The sequence below is a fragment of the Melozone crissalis genome, unplaced genomic scaffold, assembly GCF_028551555.1.
Source record: "Melozone crissalis strain CALT ecotype California unplaced genomic scaffold, PUWL_Pcris_2 ptg000090l_1, whole genome shotgun sequence".
NCBI classification, from domain to species: domain Eukaryota; kingdom Metazoa; phylum Chordata; class Aves; order Passeriformes; family Passerellidae; genus Melozone; species Melozone crissalis.
Genome location: NW_026535867.1, coordinates 2,539,809 through 2,558,448, shown reverse-complemented (window position 1 = coordinate 2,558,448; position 18,640 = coordinate 2,539,809). Strand labels below are relative to the sequence as shown.

The 18,640-nt window shown below is 36.8% G+C and overlaps 3 protein-coding genes across 9 annotated transcripts in view; 2 read left to right on the top strand and 1 right to left on the bottom strand.

Moving 5' to 3' along the window:
- Nucleotides 1-18,640, bottom strand: part of CASK (calcium/calmodulin dependent serine protein kinase) — a 185,643-nt gene that overhangs the window by 76,008 nt on the left and 90,995 nt on the right. For all 7 annotated transcript variants that reach the window (XM_054291351.1, XM_054291346.1, XM_054291349.1 and 4 more), the window contains exon 6: nucleotides 5,527-5,629. In XM_054291351.1, coding sequence (XP_054147326.1) covers nucleotides 5,527-5,629 — 103 coding nt within the window. The remainder of the gene's footprint in view (nucleotides 1-5,526; nucleotides 5,630-18,640) is intronic.
- GPR34 (G protein-coupled receptor 34) lies at nucleotides 7,325-12,021 on the top strand. Its single transcript, XM_054291355.1, has 2 exons — nucleotides 7,325-7,390; nucleotides 9,140-12,021. The coding sequence occupies exon 2, from the start codon at nucleotides 9,162-9,164 to the stop codon at nucleotides 10,305-10,307; it is 1,146 nt and encodes a 381-aa protein (XP_054147330.1). The 5' UTR covers nucleotides 7,325-7,390; nucleotides 9,140-9,161; the 3' UTR covers nucleotides 10,308-12,021.
- GPR82 (G protein-coupled receptor 82) lies at nucleotides 15,741-16,781 on the top strand. The gene has a single exon (XM_054291356.1). It carries the CDS (start codon nucleotides 15,741-15,743, stop codon nucleotides 16,779-16,781), a length of 1,041 nt encoding a protein of 346 aa, XP_054147331.1.

The window sequence follows — 18,640 nt, the reverse complement described above, 5'->3', positions numbered from 1 at the left end:
TTTAGTTGTATCCATATAGGAGAAGAAGTCATATGGAAGACTGGAATCAATTTTCTGTCTGTGTCCATTTAGATTCTTTGTTCTAGAGTGGCATTAACTGAAAACCATCACTGTACAAAGACTCAACAGTGGCATGTTGTCCATGTGATACCTGCCTCCATCCATTTCACCGCAAATGCCTCCACCAAAGTGTTTGCTGAGTTAGGAAGCACTCAGTGCCTGGACAGGGACATCCAGGTTACACCTTATTTCTAGAAGTAAACTTTCTCACCAGCCAGTTTTTAAGGCATGTTGGCTGCCTGTAAATTTATAAAGTTGCTAATTTTGCTGTTTTTTCCTGTGGATAAACAGAGAGCTCTAGTCTTCAGGTGCTGTCAAACTGACATCATTTACAAGCACTAAAGATAAATTTTGACTTACCTTTGGTAATTTAGTTTCTATGACTCTTTCCATATTATTCCAGACAATAGGGCTATGCTTTCCACAAGAAGAAGAGTATATACAGAGACCCAATCAGATTTTGTCATCCCTAAGGCAGGGGATTGATGACCAAGATATCAGAAGGAGAGTCTTTCAACAGCAGTAGTATCTGAACGATGTATAAGGAAACAACTGGAACAAATAATTTTTAGGAAAAAAAAATGTGAGGTACTAATAAACATCACCATCTGACCTCTCACAATAGTGTAATAAGAAATATGCTCACAAATTAAAGTGTTTCTAAAAGAGTGGGATGTCCAGAATAATGTGGAAGGAATCAAAGAATCACACACAACAGATCAGAGAGGGCAGTACTTTACTACTATTAATTCCTTTCCACATTACTCCAGACAATAGAGATGTTCAAAGCAGGTCTACAGAGAAGATGAGTAGATTAAAAAAAAAAAAAAAAAAAGGAAAAAAAGGGGGCAGAAAAAGGGGTAATTTAACTTCAGCACAGAAGACTGTCTAAAGAAAATGTGTTTAAAAGATGCATCAGCAGACAACTGGATCACTAGATATGTGTCCAGAAAACAAACAAAGCAAAGCTCACAGGTTAATGAGATTAATTATAATCAATTCAATAGCCTTTTCTGTCATAAAACTATGATGGAGGAAGTAAATCCTAATGATTTCTCAACACATTAACCTCCTGTAAGCACTCTCAAATCAGCTCAGATGTGAAGTGATATTTCTATGAGAAAGTAAACCCCTTTTTTAAGCTCTATCTTTTAAATAAAACAAAGTCTCTTAAAGGCAAAGCTGGGAAGTGAGTCACATTCTTTTATTTTTCAGGAAAAAAAAGAAGTGAAAACACTACCCTGTAAGAGAAAGAAGAATAGTAGTGTAGGATCTCAGGCTACAAAATTTTACTTCTCTTTGGAAAACAAATGAAAGCTTTGAATACCATTCAGACTCTGATGATGAAAAGGAAAAAGCGTTCACGCAGTATAAAACCCCTCCAACATTAAAAACAAACAAAAAAGAGTTTTCTAGTCTGGGGTTTATAAAACCACCAAGCTCCAGTTTGATGAAGCACTGAAGATGCTGCCCAGAGTGCTGGCAGATGTTCCACCCCTGGAGACATTCAGGATCAGGTTGCTCTGAGCAGCCTCATCTGTTGGAAGGTGCTCTGCTCCTACCAGGGGGTTGGACTGGATGAGCTTTAAAGGTCCCTTTTCAACCCAAACCATTCTATGAGCATTTTTACATTGATGGGAGCATAACAAAAAAATAAGGAACTCTAAAAATTCTGCTCCCTTTCCCCCTATTTCATAGTCTTAATTAGAGGGAAATTTATGGCAATGCCTTCCTTTGCTGTTTTGGTAGTAAGTCTAAAAACACAGCTCACAAGGAACCAAGAGCACTTGGTATTTATGGGCTGTACTGACACTAAGAACACATAAGATGTTTTCCAATAAGAGAATAATTTACATTAGGATACTACAGGATTTTGAGGCAGCCTAGGGCATCTAACTAATAATACATAAAAATTAATACTCGACTGGATTAGCATTATGGTATCTGTGACATTTTGCTGCTGAAGGTAAAATGTGAAAGTTAACTACTGACAGTTAACTATCCCCAGATAAAGAACCTCATCCTACTTAGGTCTGTACGGTTATCTTGGCACTAGTTGAAACCAGGCGTCGTGGTTTGAGAGGAAGTAAGTTTTCTGAGATGCTGTGCTCACACTAATAGGTGTAATTAAGTAGATTAAGTGAAGGAAATATCAGTTGTGAACTTGATGGTTTCTGTTCCTTCAGACTTTTATACCATATACTAGCTAAAAATCCCAAGATTTAGCATCTAAGAGATTTGATATCAGATAAATCTGATGTCACATTTAAGAAAATACTGCGACAATTCATACTATGCTCTGCAAGAAAAACTCTTCAAGGAAGGAGACAGAGATCATAATGTTAGATTAGTCTATTAAATCACTGCCTTCCCAGAGGTTCCACTACTCCAGCTGCATCATAACAATGCAACACAGACTGTTTATTGTCTTATGGAACTGTGCTGCTCCTTAAAGAAATTCACTTATAAATTATCATGTTCTCTAACTCCTGTGTATACTGCCAGAGTTCCTTTATAAAGTACTTCAAGGCTTCAAGTCACAATTTTCCACTACTGATCATAAGAACTGAAGCAAGAAGAGACCTTCAGAGATTGGTAGCTCATGAAACCTATTTCCTCTAGCTCAGATGACAACACATGAATCTTAGCCACTTATTGCAGCTTAGGGCAAATGGAGTGGAACAAAGAATATTTCCTTACATTTCCCCCTCTGGCCTTATGAAGAAATGAGTTATGGCTACATACTTTTTGGTTTTTGTACTTTATTTTACTTACATAAAGTAAATAATAACTAATAATGGAACTTTCTTCAAAATAATGTCAACTGAGTTGTTAGCTGCTAAAATAGAGTCACTCCTAAAATCTCCTCCATACACATTTTCATCAATGACATCTAGTATGATGTCACAGCTTGTTCTCATGAGCTCTCTTACACTTCTGTAAAACAGCCATCTACCTGCTTGAAAGAAAGAATCCTATAGTTACAATCCTTCTAAACTTCACAAGTCTGTCTTTGGACTTATATCAAAAGATTTTAATACCCGGGGTTTAATTTAACTTCAACACAAAAATTCCTTCCCCAGCAGTTTATGCACACGCTGATAAAGATGTCTTTGTCAAGTCAAAAAATGTTACAGTCCCAAACAAAGCAAAAGCTGTAAGCTTGAAGGCTGGCTTCAAACACACTGAGGGAGAAAATTCCCTTTGGTTTGTTCTCCTGAGGCTAAACACAATCTGGGATTGCCAGGCACAGGTGTGTCAAGGTGTACAGAAGTAGGAAAAACAGCACAAACAAAGCACAGGGGATTTCAGGTTAGCAAAATTATCTTAATGCCATGATAGATTTCATTTAATAGAGAATTTCTTTTTTTATGTACTAACCACCAAATGCAGGCATTGCCATGCTAAAAGGGAAATAATGCTATGCTAAAAGGGAAATAATTGACTACGTCAAGAGGAATCAATGTTTTCCACTAAAAATTAGAAAAGCAATGTGAAAGTGAACAGGTTGGTTATGATGCTGTTCAGACTTCTCTATTTGGAGAATTTCTACTTTTTTTAATGAGACAACTGAGAAATAAGAAGTGCCTCTAAATTATTGTTACTATTATGACAAAACTTTTCCATATGAATAACACCCTTAAACAGATGTGTAGATAAACACTGATTTATAAGGAATTTATAGTGCAGTTCAAACATCCAGTATTGACAGCTTTCATATAACACGTGTTATATTGTAAAACTGAATAAATAAGACCTTGCCAGCTCTGTGTAGGGAACTGTCTAGTAATTTGTCTTCAGGTAGGGTTCTGGCAGGGAAAAGAATTGTCAGACAACAGAGGTAGTTTGTGCTTAAAAGACTGGAATGGAAGATGAGGAGAAAGAGAGGAGTCAGTTAAGGAGACTTTCCACAGTAAATAAATGGAATGGAATTACTCTGGGTATCCCTGAAAATGAGTGGAATTTGAAGCTGAAAGCTACAAGTGCCAATGAAAAGGCTGCAAATTGGAGATGCCAGTTGAGAAAAAGGGAAAAAAATAATTGTGTGAAGGCAGACCAACATGGCAGAAGTTGAGGTGGAAGAAGCAAAAGATACTGAGAAATATCCCAGTGATGAGGTTTGGGATCTTCTGTGAGAGCTGCAAACAGAACCCCCAGCACTGATCACTGCTGCAGGGTGAGCACAGGAGCAGTGAGTGGGACCACAGCACTGGGAACAGTAACACAAAAGGAAGGCCAAGGCAAACTTCAGGAAAAATGCAGTAATTTTTTTTTTCAAAGTTGAACTTGAATGTTTCTTGCTAGACAATTGGTAATCTGAAATCACACTGCATCTGACTATCTCCAGAAGAGTGGCTGAAACAGAAGGAGTGGGTAAAGTTGCTCAGCAGAACACAAAGAAGAAAAATGAGATAATTAGAGACAAAAGTGTAGAAACTGCCACTAAAAAAAAAGCAGTGACTGAGGTACAGATAATTTGAGTAACACAAGAAAAGTAAAGAAAGCAATGACTTTTTTATTATAGCTTCACTGAATGGGTACTTTCTTGGAAAATATGTCTCTAGTTAATAAGACACTTGGATATTTCTAGGGTATCAGCAATATCTGGAAGGAAATGGAAGCTGTTGATATGTCTATATTTGATTTGCTTTTTATTTAAAAAAATGTACAAAACACAAGTTGACAGAGAATGTTAAGTGATTAAATTACGAAATCTGAGATTTTGAAGATGCATGGTACTGAAGAAAGTTATTAATTCAGAAGAAAAAATATTAAAACTAACAAAATGTTTTGTTGTGGTCTCCTACTCTGGCAATGAAAGCATCAGAAAATTGATTGGGTCTTCATCTGTGCAGGCTGATTAAAGCATAACCCTATTGTCTGGAACAATATGGAAGGCAGCTAGAGGAAATAAAATCCACAGAAAACAAAACACAGTCAAAAATATACATACGTATCAAGATATTGATGTCTTATGCAATAATTACAATGAAATTTTAAAACACAGAAAAGAATCACATGTGAAAACCAGTAAGATTTTGCTATTAACCAGCACAGCATTCTGACAGGAACTGCCTATCCAACAGGGCAGCACTGATGATGCTGCAGTAAGTCCTTACTCAAGTGCTTCAATGACTGCATTTTTATTTTCTTTGCTTTACCAAGCATGGCAGAATTAAGCCAAAGCTTGTAATTAAGTGGAAAATTCTTTGGGTATTATTAGTTTTATTTTTATCAAACCAGCATGAGCTCCTGTTGAGTAACATTTACAGGGATTTAATGTTTGAATGCACATTACATTCCACTACCAATTTAGCTTGGCTGTGTGCATTTACCATGTTAACTTAGTCTGTAGTGAAATATTATTTTTGAGCTCTTGTTTTGCAGGCCAGGCTGTGTCAGAAGAACAGAACTCTACAGTACAACATGCACAATACCAAATAACTTAGAAGGAAAATTTCTTACCTCCAGCAACTAGCCCAGACTCTCCTAACTGAATTGCTACCCCAAAGCCACCAAGCTTTACTGGGGCTGAATTCTCTTTTGAGGCAAGCAGTACACAGTGTGGCTGAAAAGACAAAAATCCAGACAAATTATTACATTGTTTGAGAAAAACAATCTGTAATTTAGCACTTATTTTCATAAAGCTGAGAGCAGAGGTTAGATTTTGTTTTTGAAAAATAATGTCTCAATTTCAATAATCTTCTTTTCTGCATGGACTCCTCTTTCTACATTGGCTTCCCTTCTATTGCCCCAGGCATAGCAAAATCCTTTCAGAACTTATCAGAACTAGCAAGGAACACAAAGTGAAATCATGATTAAATGGAGATAAAAAACTCATGTGTATAATTTCTTACCTGGTATTACTTTTCGTTTTTGTCTTCCATCCTACTAACCCTTACACTGTTTCAATTCCCAGCTGAAATATCCTGCCTATGATATGTTTTGTGGGGTCTTATCTTTTCCACAGAGAACATAAAACTCCGTTTTGAGCCTTAATCACAGGATTCACTCAGCACTTCTCAAGTGCAGGAAAGAAAAGGAACACCCCTGGAACACTCCAGTGAGGGATATTCTTCAGGTGTCTAAAGTGGATTCCAGCCATAGCCATCTATACCTTTGATTTTCCACAAATAACAGTGAGGTGTAATATATAAAAATGAAATAACTGAATGAATTATAATTATATAATAAATATATAAATGAAATAAGATTATACAACAATTCAGATGGGTACTGACTGCTGCAGGAGGAAGGAATGTACAGACAAAATCTATTAGAACACAATTTGGTATTAAATACACATACCCAAACAATTGCATTTAATGTAGAACTTCCTGCATTTACTCAAAGCCTCTCTTTTCAATACCATATTACTTAAAATGAAGAACCTCAAATTTGTATACTACTTCCTGAGAATACATTACTGCTTAAATTGCAAAACTAAGAACTCAAAAAAGTGCACAGGACCTACCAGAAGTTCCTTCTGACTACCTCTGAAGTCATCATCTCTAACTACCCACGTGTTTTTGTAAAAGTTTAAATTATATGAGAACAAAGACCTTCAAAACAATGTTCTTGAGATTTTAATTTAATTTAGGCCTAGTCATATTGGGTCTTCTAGAATGCACTCCTAAATTTCCAATTTATAAATGTAATTTTCAATTCCTATGCACCACTTGGAAGAGTATTAGCAGGTGGCATTATTGCTGCGTATTGTATTTCACTTCTGCCTTAGTGAAATGGTTCAGATGCACACTTTGGGCACTTTCACATCCTTCTGTCACTGTCATTTGGAGTGAGAAAGAATTGTAAAATTCTAATCCCATGCAAGGAGAAAGGTAGATGGGAGAACTATACAAACATTTACAAAATGTACCATTACCCTGTGGTGCTGACTTATCTTTACCCTCTACTGGAAAAAAGTGACATTACTTCCACGAAGTATTAAAGAGATGACAGATAGTACCAACATCATCATCACCCCAAAAACCACTGGCACGGCTCACCAGAAACGAAACCTCTGAGGAAAAAACTTCCAATCTCCAAATCAGAGCAAAACTGAGAAAAATTGATTACAGAACCTCTCTCAGCAGAACACAAATAAACTGGGTAGAGCCAGATAAAAATGTCTTTAAAAAAACAAAGCAAACCAGTTGCAACACTAGTTAAAACTTCCCCCTGTTGCCAATTGTACGAGTCAGCTGGAGCTCGCCACTTTCAGAGAGAAGCTGCTGCTGCAGCTTTCTAATAAAAGGACCTGCACGTTTCTCCTCCCCGTCTTCACCAGTGCTTTTGAGAACCAGCTGAACTTCTTAGCACATAAATGGTAAGTGAATTCTTTTATGCTTAAGCTATAGTTCTCTTCATTGCAATTCTCTTAATATCTAGGTTCAAGCACATCTGCTTGCTTAGAGGTGACACAACTTATGAGAGTGAAAAGTTTGTTCCCAATCCATTCGCAGCGTAACCCAAGTTTCTCTCTCATTGATCTAAATTTCCTTATACAAATCCCCATATCAAACATTTTCACAGAAAAGCAATTTAAACATGAAGTCATTGCAGTAGATGGGTTTCAAGATATATTTGAAAACATTGCCGTTTGAAATCAATCTCTTGAAATTACTTGCCCTGACAATATCAAGTGGCAAATATGAGAATAGCTCGTTTGGAAACTGCTAATGTACCCTACCAGTTTAATGTAATTGTAGAGTCAGACAACACAGGATGTTAAAATATTTTAGACTCTCCTCTCATGAATTCAGATTCTGTAAGTACATTAGGTCTTCTAAGAATTTTGCCCAAAGTGTTGCCATTTTCACTGCTGTGGCTGCACCACAGAATTAAATGTAAATTTGCATTTTTCAAGACCTAGCATGCAAATTGCATGGCCTAGACACAGAGCTAGCATAAAATTTATTTTAAAATTACATATACAGCAGTATGTATATGGTTTTTTGGTTTTTTTTTCTGTAACAGTTGCAAGAAAACTAAGTGCAGAGTGCTAAAACCACTTCTGAAAATTTTGTGAGATTACAGGAAAAAAACTCTTTCCTCTGTAAAACTAAAATATTCTAAATAAACTTTTGTATGGCATTTCTTGTTGCTATGACAAACAAGTCGAAGGCTAAAGTTTTATCATTATTTATCAGTAAACATCTCTCTAAATGCCTTCATGTGACGGCTCTGCAAACCACACATTTCTGGTTTTCCTTTGTTGGTCAAGGCTAAGTTTTATCTTTCACATTGCTCCTTCCTGGTCAACAATAAGCTTAGTGAAATAAAAACTATCCAATGAAAGCAAAGAAAAACATGAAAACAAGAAAGGTTTGTAAACAACCTGTTACTGCATTGTTGTGATTTCCAGCTAATAGTAGTTTATTTGTGCAATACTGATTTGTGAATAGTAGAGAAAAGGAAAAAAACACATTTATGTGAAGGTACAGATTATTAAAGACAAGCCACTGCAACAAACTGTCTCACAGGGTTACTTATAACACACCACATAGCCAAATAATTAATTGATGAATGCTTTTTTAATTGAGAACCAGTGAGTCGCATGTGAGAGATGTGAATTATTTAAAATTAACACAGATGAGTTTAGACTTCCTTTAATATACTTTGTGTCAACACTGAGAATACTTAGCTATGTTTACCTGTCCCTGCACCTTAGATAAATTTTTTTCTGTGCTAGAAATCCTGGTCCCAAGAAGTGAATTTAAAAAACTTATTTACTCTTATAAAGAAAATTCTTAAGTTTGCAGGAAAATAGTTGTAATAGTTTCAGGAAAATTTTTGTAATAGTTGACTTTTAAAACAACACAAAACAGTAATAACACTGTAATTACAGAAATATTTATCTGTGAGTACTCTACATATCTGTTCTTTCTTGCCTGCAGATTACCTAGACATATTATTTTATGATGAAACGCCTTCTCTTCAGCTACACCAATACTTGGTGCATTTATTCCTTTTAGCTACTGCCTTTTATTTTTATATCACATTAGACTGTAGGCTATAAAGCAAACATACTTGAATGGAGATTTAATTCTTAAAATATCTCTTTGTCTTTTTGCAGAACAGCTAAAACCCCTTTTCAAATGATGGATGCAACTTCAGCTGCTTTACCAACCATTGGTCCACACAAGGAAGAATTCTGGAGTAACCAAACCAACCTGACCATAAATGCCTCAGAAAGTCACAATCATGCCAGCTGTTCCTTGGATGACAACAACTCACTGTCACTTGCTTTGATAGTTTTTTACTCCATTATTTTTGTTGTTGGATTGGTTGGAAATATTGTAGCCCTGTTTGCTTTCCTGGGCATTCATCAGAAGAGGAATTCTATCCAAGTTTACTTGCTAAACGTGGCTGTTGCAGACCTCCTGCTCATCTTCTGCCTTCCCTTCCGGATCCTCTATCATGCCACCAACCGCTGGATCTTTGGGAGGGCTTTTTGCAAGGTTGTGGGAACTCTGTTCTACATGAACATGTACATTAGCATAGTACTGCTGGGACTAATTAGTTTGGATCGTTATATAAAAATAACAAAGTCTGTGAGGCGTCCAAGGATGCTCAGCACCACCCGGAGCGTGCAGATCTGCTGCACGGTGTGGGCCATTGCACTGGCAGGATTTATTGTGGTGGTTGCTCCATCTTTCTTTAAGACTAAGGACAGCAACTCTACCAAGTGCTTTCATTACCGAAGCAAACAGAATGCAGAGAAGACAGAAGCAATTTTAAATTATATCACTGTGCTGATTTTTTGGATTGTTTTTTTCCTTTTGATACTTTCGTATGTTAAAATTGCCAAGAACCTTCTGAAAATTTCGAGGAGAAGGGCAAATTTTCCCAATGCAGGAAAATACACCAAGACAGCAAGAAATTCCTTCATTGTTCTCATAATTTTCACCATCTGTTTTGTGCCTTATCACATGTTCAGGGTTGTCTATATCACATCACAGTTACTATCCCCATCCTGTTACTGGATGCAGATCATTCACACGTGCAATGAGGTGATGCTCATATTTTCATCATTTAACAGCTGCCTAGACCCAGTCATGTATTTCCTAATGTCCAGAAGTGTCCGTAAGACTGTATTCCAACTGATTTGCAGAAAACTTCATGGAGAGAAAAGCCTAAACCTGGAGAGCACTTCAGACATAAAACTTGGCCAATACGCTCAAGAGCGATTATCTAGCACCACTCCTCACTCCAGCTACTCAAGGAAGAAGTCTGTGATTTGAATGTTTAAATGGATCTCTGTCACTCCAGGTCACCAATTTCAGATCACAAAATCCTCTACTCTAGAGTTGCTAATTCTGCCTCTTTCCTCCTGTTAAGAAAAACGAGAAGTCGTACTTCTGGCTTGTGAAAATGAGAAGTTACTTTTCAGAAGAATTTTTTCGCTCTTGTTTATCCAAGAAAACAAATTAGGAAGTTCTCAGACTTTTTTGTGTTGGACTAAACTAGAACACTAACTCTTTGGTGACATTTCCACAAAGGGGTTTGAACCTGTAAAAGTAAACTTGTATATATATACATTAATATTAGTAGCTTGTGTGTGTAAATAATAGATGAATTTTGCAAAAAGTAAATTCTGTCCTATTTGAAAGATTTAGATACCATTACAGATTTTATGTATTTTATATTTTTTTGTTTTAATAGGTTTCCAAGAGATCAGTATTTTTACTACATTTACAAATGCATTTTAAAAGAAAATATTTGAGAATTTAGTAACATGTATCTTAAAAATGAGGTGAAGAATACAACATCAATTCAGTTTTAAGTACAGAAGACACTCTTAGTTTTATTAAGCAGCAAAATTAAAATATTCAATCCTACTAAGACATTTGTTATTTCCAACATTTTAATGAATGTCAAGGTCAAACACCTGAGGAAAAGCAAGCAACACCTTCGGAAAATTCTAAATATATGAAGGAGAGATGATGTGGGTATTTCCTAAGATTTCCTTAAATGTGACAAATTTGATGACAGCACAAAGTAGTTCAGCAAGGAACATCAACTCACAGAGTGGAGTAAAAATATCAGCCAGGCTCAGGCACTGGTCTACTCCTAGATTTCCAAAGCCACACATTCCAGCTGCATGCTTCCTCCCTAGCAGGAGACTTTTCTTTCCATGTGATTAAAATAATTTTGATAATTGCTGATGCCATGTAAACAGCAATGTAATGACAACCTTTCATAGCTACAGCTACGTTCTCAGATACTAAACAGCTTTATGTATTTAGGCACAAACAAGTTTCAAACTGTAACATTTTTCAAAAACCAGAGAGCTGAAGGTGGGGAATGTCTGGCACCAAGATGACTAAAGCAGCACAACCATGAATAAATTAAATGTCTGGCATAACAGATCAGGAAGGTGAAAGATATAGAGGCCAGACATCAAGTTGTGTAAAAGAAGGATTTGTCTTTACACACACAAACAATACTGCTCAAATAAGTAGGTGTAAACAAGTTGGTTTTAATATGACTACCAGTAACTTTTTTAATGCATCATGTGACTGTTAATGCCAAATCTGTGCCATAATGTGTGGGGTTTTTACTAATTTCATACAATATTCTGATTTTACAGAAGATACTCATAATACTCTGATTGAACAAAGTAAACATAAGGCTTCACTCAGCTAGATAGAAACTTGGTTTAATTTTGATGTAAATTCATATCATTCAGATTTGACGGAACTGGATATAAACATGGCAAAGAAATTACAATGACTAGCCAGTAATTGTTTTGTTTTGTTCTGCCTTTTTTTTTTTAATAAAAAATTAGAGGGTTTCCTTATCTTCAAAAGAAAGATTCCTAAAAATGTGTAATTTCATAAAAACATGATGGTAACTGACTTTTTCTTAAATATTGCAGCATACAACAGAGGTGTTTGTACAATAATTTCTGACTGATTCTCACAGAAATTGCATTTCAGGATCTTTTATCTATCATTTTGCCATCCTATTCTATTGAAGTTTCTCTTGTATTTGTCCAGTGCAATTTTATTATGCAATACTGTTGTTCTACATAGTGACATCAATTCTGGTACATCTAGTGGAGTTTATAAACCATAATTTCACAAGATTTATATGTTATCTCATCCTTCTTTCTTTTCTATGCTCATTCTGTGAGCAGTTGGTTGATGATACTGAACAGCAGGTTGAGGTGAGGGTGTGGGCTAGGGAATTCAGGAGAGGACAGACATGAACAGCAGCTTGAACAAAATGTGATTTCTAAAATTCTTTTGAATGAAGTGTTAGACCAGAATTTTCATTCACAAGGTTTGTAATTCATGGACACAGCAGTATTGCCAAAATAAACTCAGATCTCTTCAGAAGATCAAGTAGTAGTACAGGGTTTTGATACTGATAATCCAAACTGCATTACATTAATCAACTCTCCAGCTCAGAAGTGAAAATCTGAGAAGGAACAGGTCTACAAGAAAATCTCTAAGGGCAGGCATGGCACAGAAGAGGGGAACAGGAATGACCACTTGATCTTGGCAAAGTGCAGCACTAAGGGAGCAGCAGTCACAACAAAGAGACAACTACAAAAAACAATCAGAAAATACTTTTGTATTTCTACAACTCTATAAATCAGTGCTTGAAGATGTAAGAGGCCAGATGTATCAACTGGCTCAGAATGGGATCTGAAACTAGACAACACTGTCATGTAGGAAGCAGTACTACTGACCAAGAAACAAAAGTAGGTATATTCCAGAGTGAATGGCATAAAAATGCATGTGTTCCATTTGAGTATCTTCAAATACATTTAGATAAAACACACCATTTGTAAGTTAGGTGAAATAGTCCACTAAAAGAATAAGGAAGGTGCTTGCTACAGCTTAGAACCAACTGCAACTGTATTCCTGGCATTTTAAAAAAACTTGTAATACGTCATTACTTTGCTACTGCTCTCAGTAATCCATTCCAAAATAAAGTCTGATAGACTCTAGTTCACTACAATAATCTATTATCATACAATAATTCAGAAAAAAATGCAGCAGTTACCTCTTCTTACAGCATGAATTGTTATAATTAAATTATAAATACTACAGGCAACAGTCAATAACCAAACAAATCATATTAGCAATTAAAAAAACCTGCTAACTGGAATTGTTCACACCACTCCCAGCAACTTTTCAGAATATGCATTCTTGTATCTAAACCTCAGTGGAATGCCACAGCAACAAGTTCTTCTAACACCATTTAAGAAAGTATTAAACATGTAATAAATAGAAGACTCTCTCTGTTAGAATGATTTTTAATATAATATACATTCAGAAGTGGAAAATGAGGTATAATTAAATCTAACAAGAACAAGAATTAAAGTACATGCAAACTAATTACAGCTTCACAGCCTAATTACTAATACTCCACAGCAAATAAATGTAACTGTAAATGAGTTCAGCTGTGAATTCAGAATGGGAAGCCAGCCTATATGTCCATTATTTTAGAAAAAAAATTGATAACAGATAATGATAACAGATCATGAGGCGAATTTATGCTTAAACATACTTAAACATACTTAAATATGCTTAAACATTTTGCCAAACTGGCAAAACAAGACCCTACCAAACTTCTGTTCTCATAAAGGAACTTATTTAGAGGTTATCTTACACCACAAATGTATCAGAAAGCAGAAAGCCCAAAAGTGTCAACTTCTGCAGAGGTGACCAGAGTTTGCCCTGTGATCATACCTATGCTGTGGAGGAAGAAACTGTCCTGTGCACACCTCTGGATGCTTTGTGTAAACCACTGCATTTCTTGGACAGTCCATTGAGTCCATTTTCCCTGCCAGAACCCTTGGATGCATCAGGTGTAAATTGTTTCCCCACAATCCATCACCTGACCAGGCAGAAGAGATGTGTCCCTGTGGTCACTCATGAGAGGACAGACATGGACACAGCACACTGCACATGACCTTTGGGAATAGACAGCTTGTGGAGCTGAAAACCTGTTAAATATGACTGAGAGGACAAGTTTTCATGAATAAAAGAGCAGCGTGAAGGAAAAAAAAAAAGGGCAGTCCTAAAGAGAACTCCTCCACCCCCAAAAGGGGAAAGCGCTACACAAAGGATTGTGAGGTGTTTTTTCTGTGCTGCACCTAAAGGACTGTCACAGCTGCTCTTCCAGGCTATCTCCATCTTTTTTTTTCCCTAATGGAGCTGATCCTGACTTAATTTCAAAGCCTTTTTAGTACAGACATCATATTTTCTGAACTTTAAATGCCTACCTGCCTCCTGACATTGTAAAAGGAAAGTGCACACTCTGAAAACCCAGTTATGCCAGAGAGAAAATTTTAACTGCACTCTCCAGGTTCCAGTGCCATCACTTTCACTGCAGCAGTGGAGAATAAACAGATACCAGACAGAAATATTTCCTGTCAGCAAAAGAAGGTGCCTGCAACTTGTATAGGTAAGCTTAAAATTACTGCTTTGTTTTACCTCATGAAATTCGGTCAATTACAAAAATTTTCATTAGACTTCTAAAATAAGTAAATTCATTCATTCATTCATTCAAAATTCATTCATTCATTCATTCATTCAAAATTTACTTATTTATTTCTAAATAAGTAAATTAACAATTACTCTGTGAATTCAACTCATTATAATAAAATAATTTAATACATTTTGGTTCAACAGTACATATAGAACTTGGTGTACATTAAAATGCAAGAGCTATAAAAGCTAGTTTAATTTGCAAGTTTGTCAAACACTGCCTACAGCACAGTTTTTCCACTTGGTGTCTGGGCTTTTTGCAATTGCTACACCAAACCCTCTTTAGCATCTGAGTTCATTTGTTTACAGCTGTTTTAAAAAAAATATTATTAGTCTCTAAGTTTGAAATATGTTTTTTTTTTCATATGATTTGATATGGGGAAAAAAAAATGGACTAGGATACACTCCACTAAAATATGTATGTATATCTATGCATACAACAGTAAAAACTCTCCACTACAGGGTTGTAACTGAAATGTCATTTTTTAACACACAGTCATTGCACGGAACTTTCATTTCTTATTTTCAGTTTGGAAATTGAGAAAAGACTGAAAAATGAACTTGGAAGAAATTAATGTAGTGCAGTTTTCAATAATCACTGTATATACTAAAAAATATAGACTGAATTGCTAAATGTACATCTGACATTAGAGCTGTGATAAAGTAACACCACATACAGACATGAGCACAGAATAAATATATATAGTGAGATTCTTGCAGTATACAGATTAATTTATAGTTAAATGGAGGTACAGATACTCTTCTGCATTTCTGGAATTAAAGTAATTCTTTGCACTTAATTTGCTCATTTAATTTTAAATGGTCTGTAAGTGGTTTCCAAATTAGGTTACAGACATTCCAGAAGACTGAGAAATAAACCAAGATCATAGAAGTTATTGCCAGACCCTAGCTTGAACCTTCAGCTTCCTTATTTATTTTATTAGATTCTATGCACATAAAAGCTTTGGGGTTTAATTTTTCTTCGTGAAACTTCAGTGGAAGAGAAAGCCCAAACTGTAACCTCATGCAAACTTAAGGCAACAGCATGAAAAGTCAGGGAGACAGAAACAGCTCAGATAAGAGCAAAGAAGAGATGTTACATGCATATTATAGAAATATTAATTTTTAAATTGCATTTCAGCTCTGACCACTCAAGGAATCCTGCCATAAATGAACAACTCATCATGCCTTCAGCCATCACCAGCTACCATCGTAGCTCTCCCCATCCTCTACTCCTGCCTGTTTCCCGCTGGAATCTTTGGGAACCTTCTGAGTGCCTGGATATTTTTATGTAAAGTGCCCACCAGAAGGACTCAGTACATTTACCTGGCCAACCTGGTGGCTGCAAATCTGCTGGTTTGCAGCACCATGCCCTTCCTGGCCGCCTACTTTGCCGAGGGGCACCGCTGGCCCTACGAGTCGGTGGCGTGCAGGATCGCCCATCACCTGGGGACGCTGGTGATGCACGTCAGCATGTACGTGACCATCACCATCCTGTGCTCTACTGCCCTCAGCCAGTATGCCACCCTGAAGAAGAACTGTGGCCCACAACACTCCCCAGCTCTGCCAGGAACCCTCCACGGGCGCCTCCTGCACGAGTTCCGGCGGCCAAAGTTCGCTAAGTATTTGTGTGCTGTTATCTGGCTGATTGTGCTGTGCATTACAGTCACAGCCATCACCTACAACGTCCAGGAGAGGGTTTCAGGAGAGTTCCCCACGTGCTACAACATCAAGGTAGAAGCTGGTGAACGTCCTGCAATGATTGCAGCTTATCTTGCCACTGTGTGCTTCTTTCTGGCTTTTATGACCGTTTTGTGGTCGTACTATTCTCTTACCAGACATCTGAGCAGAATACAAAAAAACACTTGCATTGGAGAAAGACATCTCATTTACAGAACAGTGAAAAGAAACATTCTTGTCATCCAGATGATATTAACTGTCTGTTTTCTTCCATACCACATTTTCAGGCCAATTTTCTATGGATTTCTTTCAGATAATGACTGTCCAAGGTTAAATTATCTAGTGGAAATTAAAAATGTCCTTACTTGTCTTGCTGCTAGTAAAAGCAGCTTAGATCCACTTATAACCCTTCTGTTAGATAAAACATTTAAGAAAAGTTTTTATGGCCTGTTTACAAAACCCACACCAGAACATCAAAAACGTAATGATGATATTTTCACTGAAATGGGAAGGAATATGGAAAGATTTTAAAAGACTAGAAATAATAATTAACTAATTTAAACTACCTGTAGGCAAGCTTTGATATAAAATGGCAAATATTTAAATAAAATTGTATTTTCTTTTCAAATCATCTTGCTGCATCAACATTGGCCATAATAAATCCAATGTGTACATCCAAATGAATCCAAGTTTGTAGAGTGAACTGTGTAATACCCATTCATCCATGTAATACAAAAGATGTTTTACATTTGACCTATGGACACTTCCTTTTACCTAAAAAGTCAAGGAAGAAGGCAAAAACTAGGCTGGAGTTGAGGACCCAGCTCTCTCTTGTTTGTTATCAGCAAGAGTTTTGGACACAGGTTTCCTTTACAAGAAGGTTAAACAAAGCACAGACACTTTCCTTGGGATGGGTGAACCACAACTGTGCTACACATCCAACAGGCAAGTAACCACAGCAAGGCAGAACTGAGCAGTCAAAGCTTTCCAGATGGCAAAGTGCTGCTGGCAGGACTAAAACAGGACTGGTTTTCGATCATCAGCTGCAAGTCTGGGTGAGCAGAGCTGTTCACTACCAAAGTGCTCTTCTGAACTGCACAAACCTAAACCCAAACCCCACCACTTCTGTCCTTCCTGAAGTACACTTTATAGGGAATGTAGCTGCAGTTATCTCAGCAAAATGCCTTCCTGGGCTTGTTTCTCTTAAAACAGTTTTTGAGGGCAGCATAGGCTGAAGACATTCCCCCTAAACTTTTCTAGTCACAACCACTTGTTCCCCAGTGCTTATCAAAAAGGCAAGAAAATGAATGAAACTTTAGGAACTACTAATCAAATACAACTTTGTGACAGACTCTAAGCAAGATCCCATTTAAACACTTCTACATAGCACCAAAAAATAACATATGCCTGACTTTTTTCCTATGTAATCTGCCCAAGATGATGTCCTTTGAAGTTCTTAACTGCATCAAAGTTTTTCTTGTTTCAAATAGTGGAAAAGCTTTTGTGCAGTACAGGCAATTTGAGAAACTACAAATTGAGTCCTGCACTGGTCTAGCATTTGACAGAAGAGTTCATGGAGGAAAATCCCCCAAAACTTAAAGGCATGAGGGATGAGGAGAGTTAGAAAAACACTACAGCAAAACAGAGCTCATGTGAAAAACTTCCTGCATTGCTTGGACATGCTGGTGCCAAAACCAGAAGTTAGCAGGTTACATTTGAATTGTTTAATAAAAACAATAAAACAACTCATTTCTATTGCAGTGAACACAAAGTCATAAGGCAAACAGGCACAGCATCTGGTTTGCAAAGCAGTTCAGAGACCACAAGAGCCTGTCAAATTTTTGGTTAAGCCATTCAAATGTGCTGCATGGGAAGCCAGCTCATCGATCAGAAGACAGGAGTTTTCTGACTGTGTGAGCAAATGACTGAAACATATAAACTTATTGACCAGAAAGTTTGTAAATGTTCAACTCCAGGTAGGCCAAGCAGAATAAACACACTTTTCTCAGCCTAACTGCTTCTGAACATACTAACAGGTCAACAGGAAAAGGGCTGGACAAAACAAGCATGGGGACCTGGAGATAGGAAGCAGGGGCACAGGAGTGAAAATAAACAGGGGAAAAGAGCATTGCCTGAAGAAACACTGAGAAATGATACTGAAAGTTTTGTTTTTGGAGTCTCTTGTACATTGAATGAGGAAGCGTATCTCAGAAAAAAATGTGGCCAGGTAGGACACTCAATTGCACCTCTGAAAAAGGGGGTTTTGTAGCCTTAATCACTTTTTAACAACTTAATATGTAACAAAATCCTCACCAAGAAGTCGCTACTGGATCTCAAGGATCTAGTAAGCTCTAGAAAATACAGAAAAAACAGCAATTATTACTGTATGT

Bases quoted from the DNA above. Each gene is read 5' to 3' on its own strand.
- GPR34 (XM_054291355.1), top strand. From the start codon at position 9,162: ATGATGGATGCAACTTCAGCTGCTTTACCAACCATTGGTCCACACAAG.
- GPR82 (XM_054291356.1), top strand. From the start codon at position 15,741: ATGAACAACTCATCATGCCTTCAGCCATCACCAGCTACCATCGTAGCT.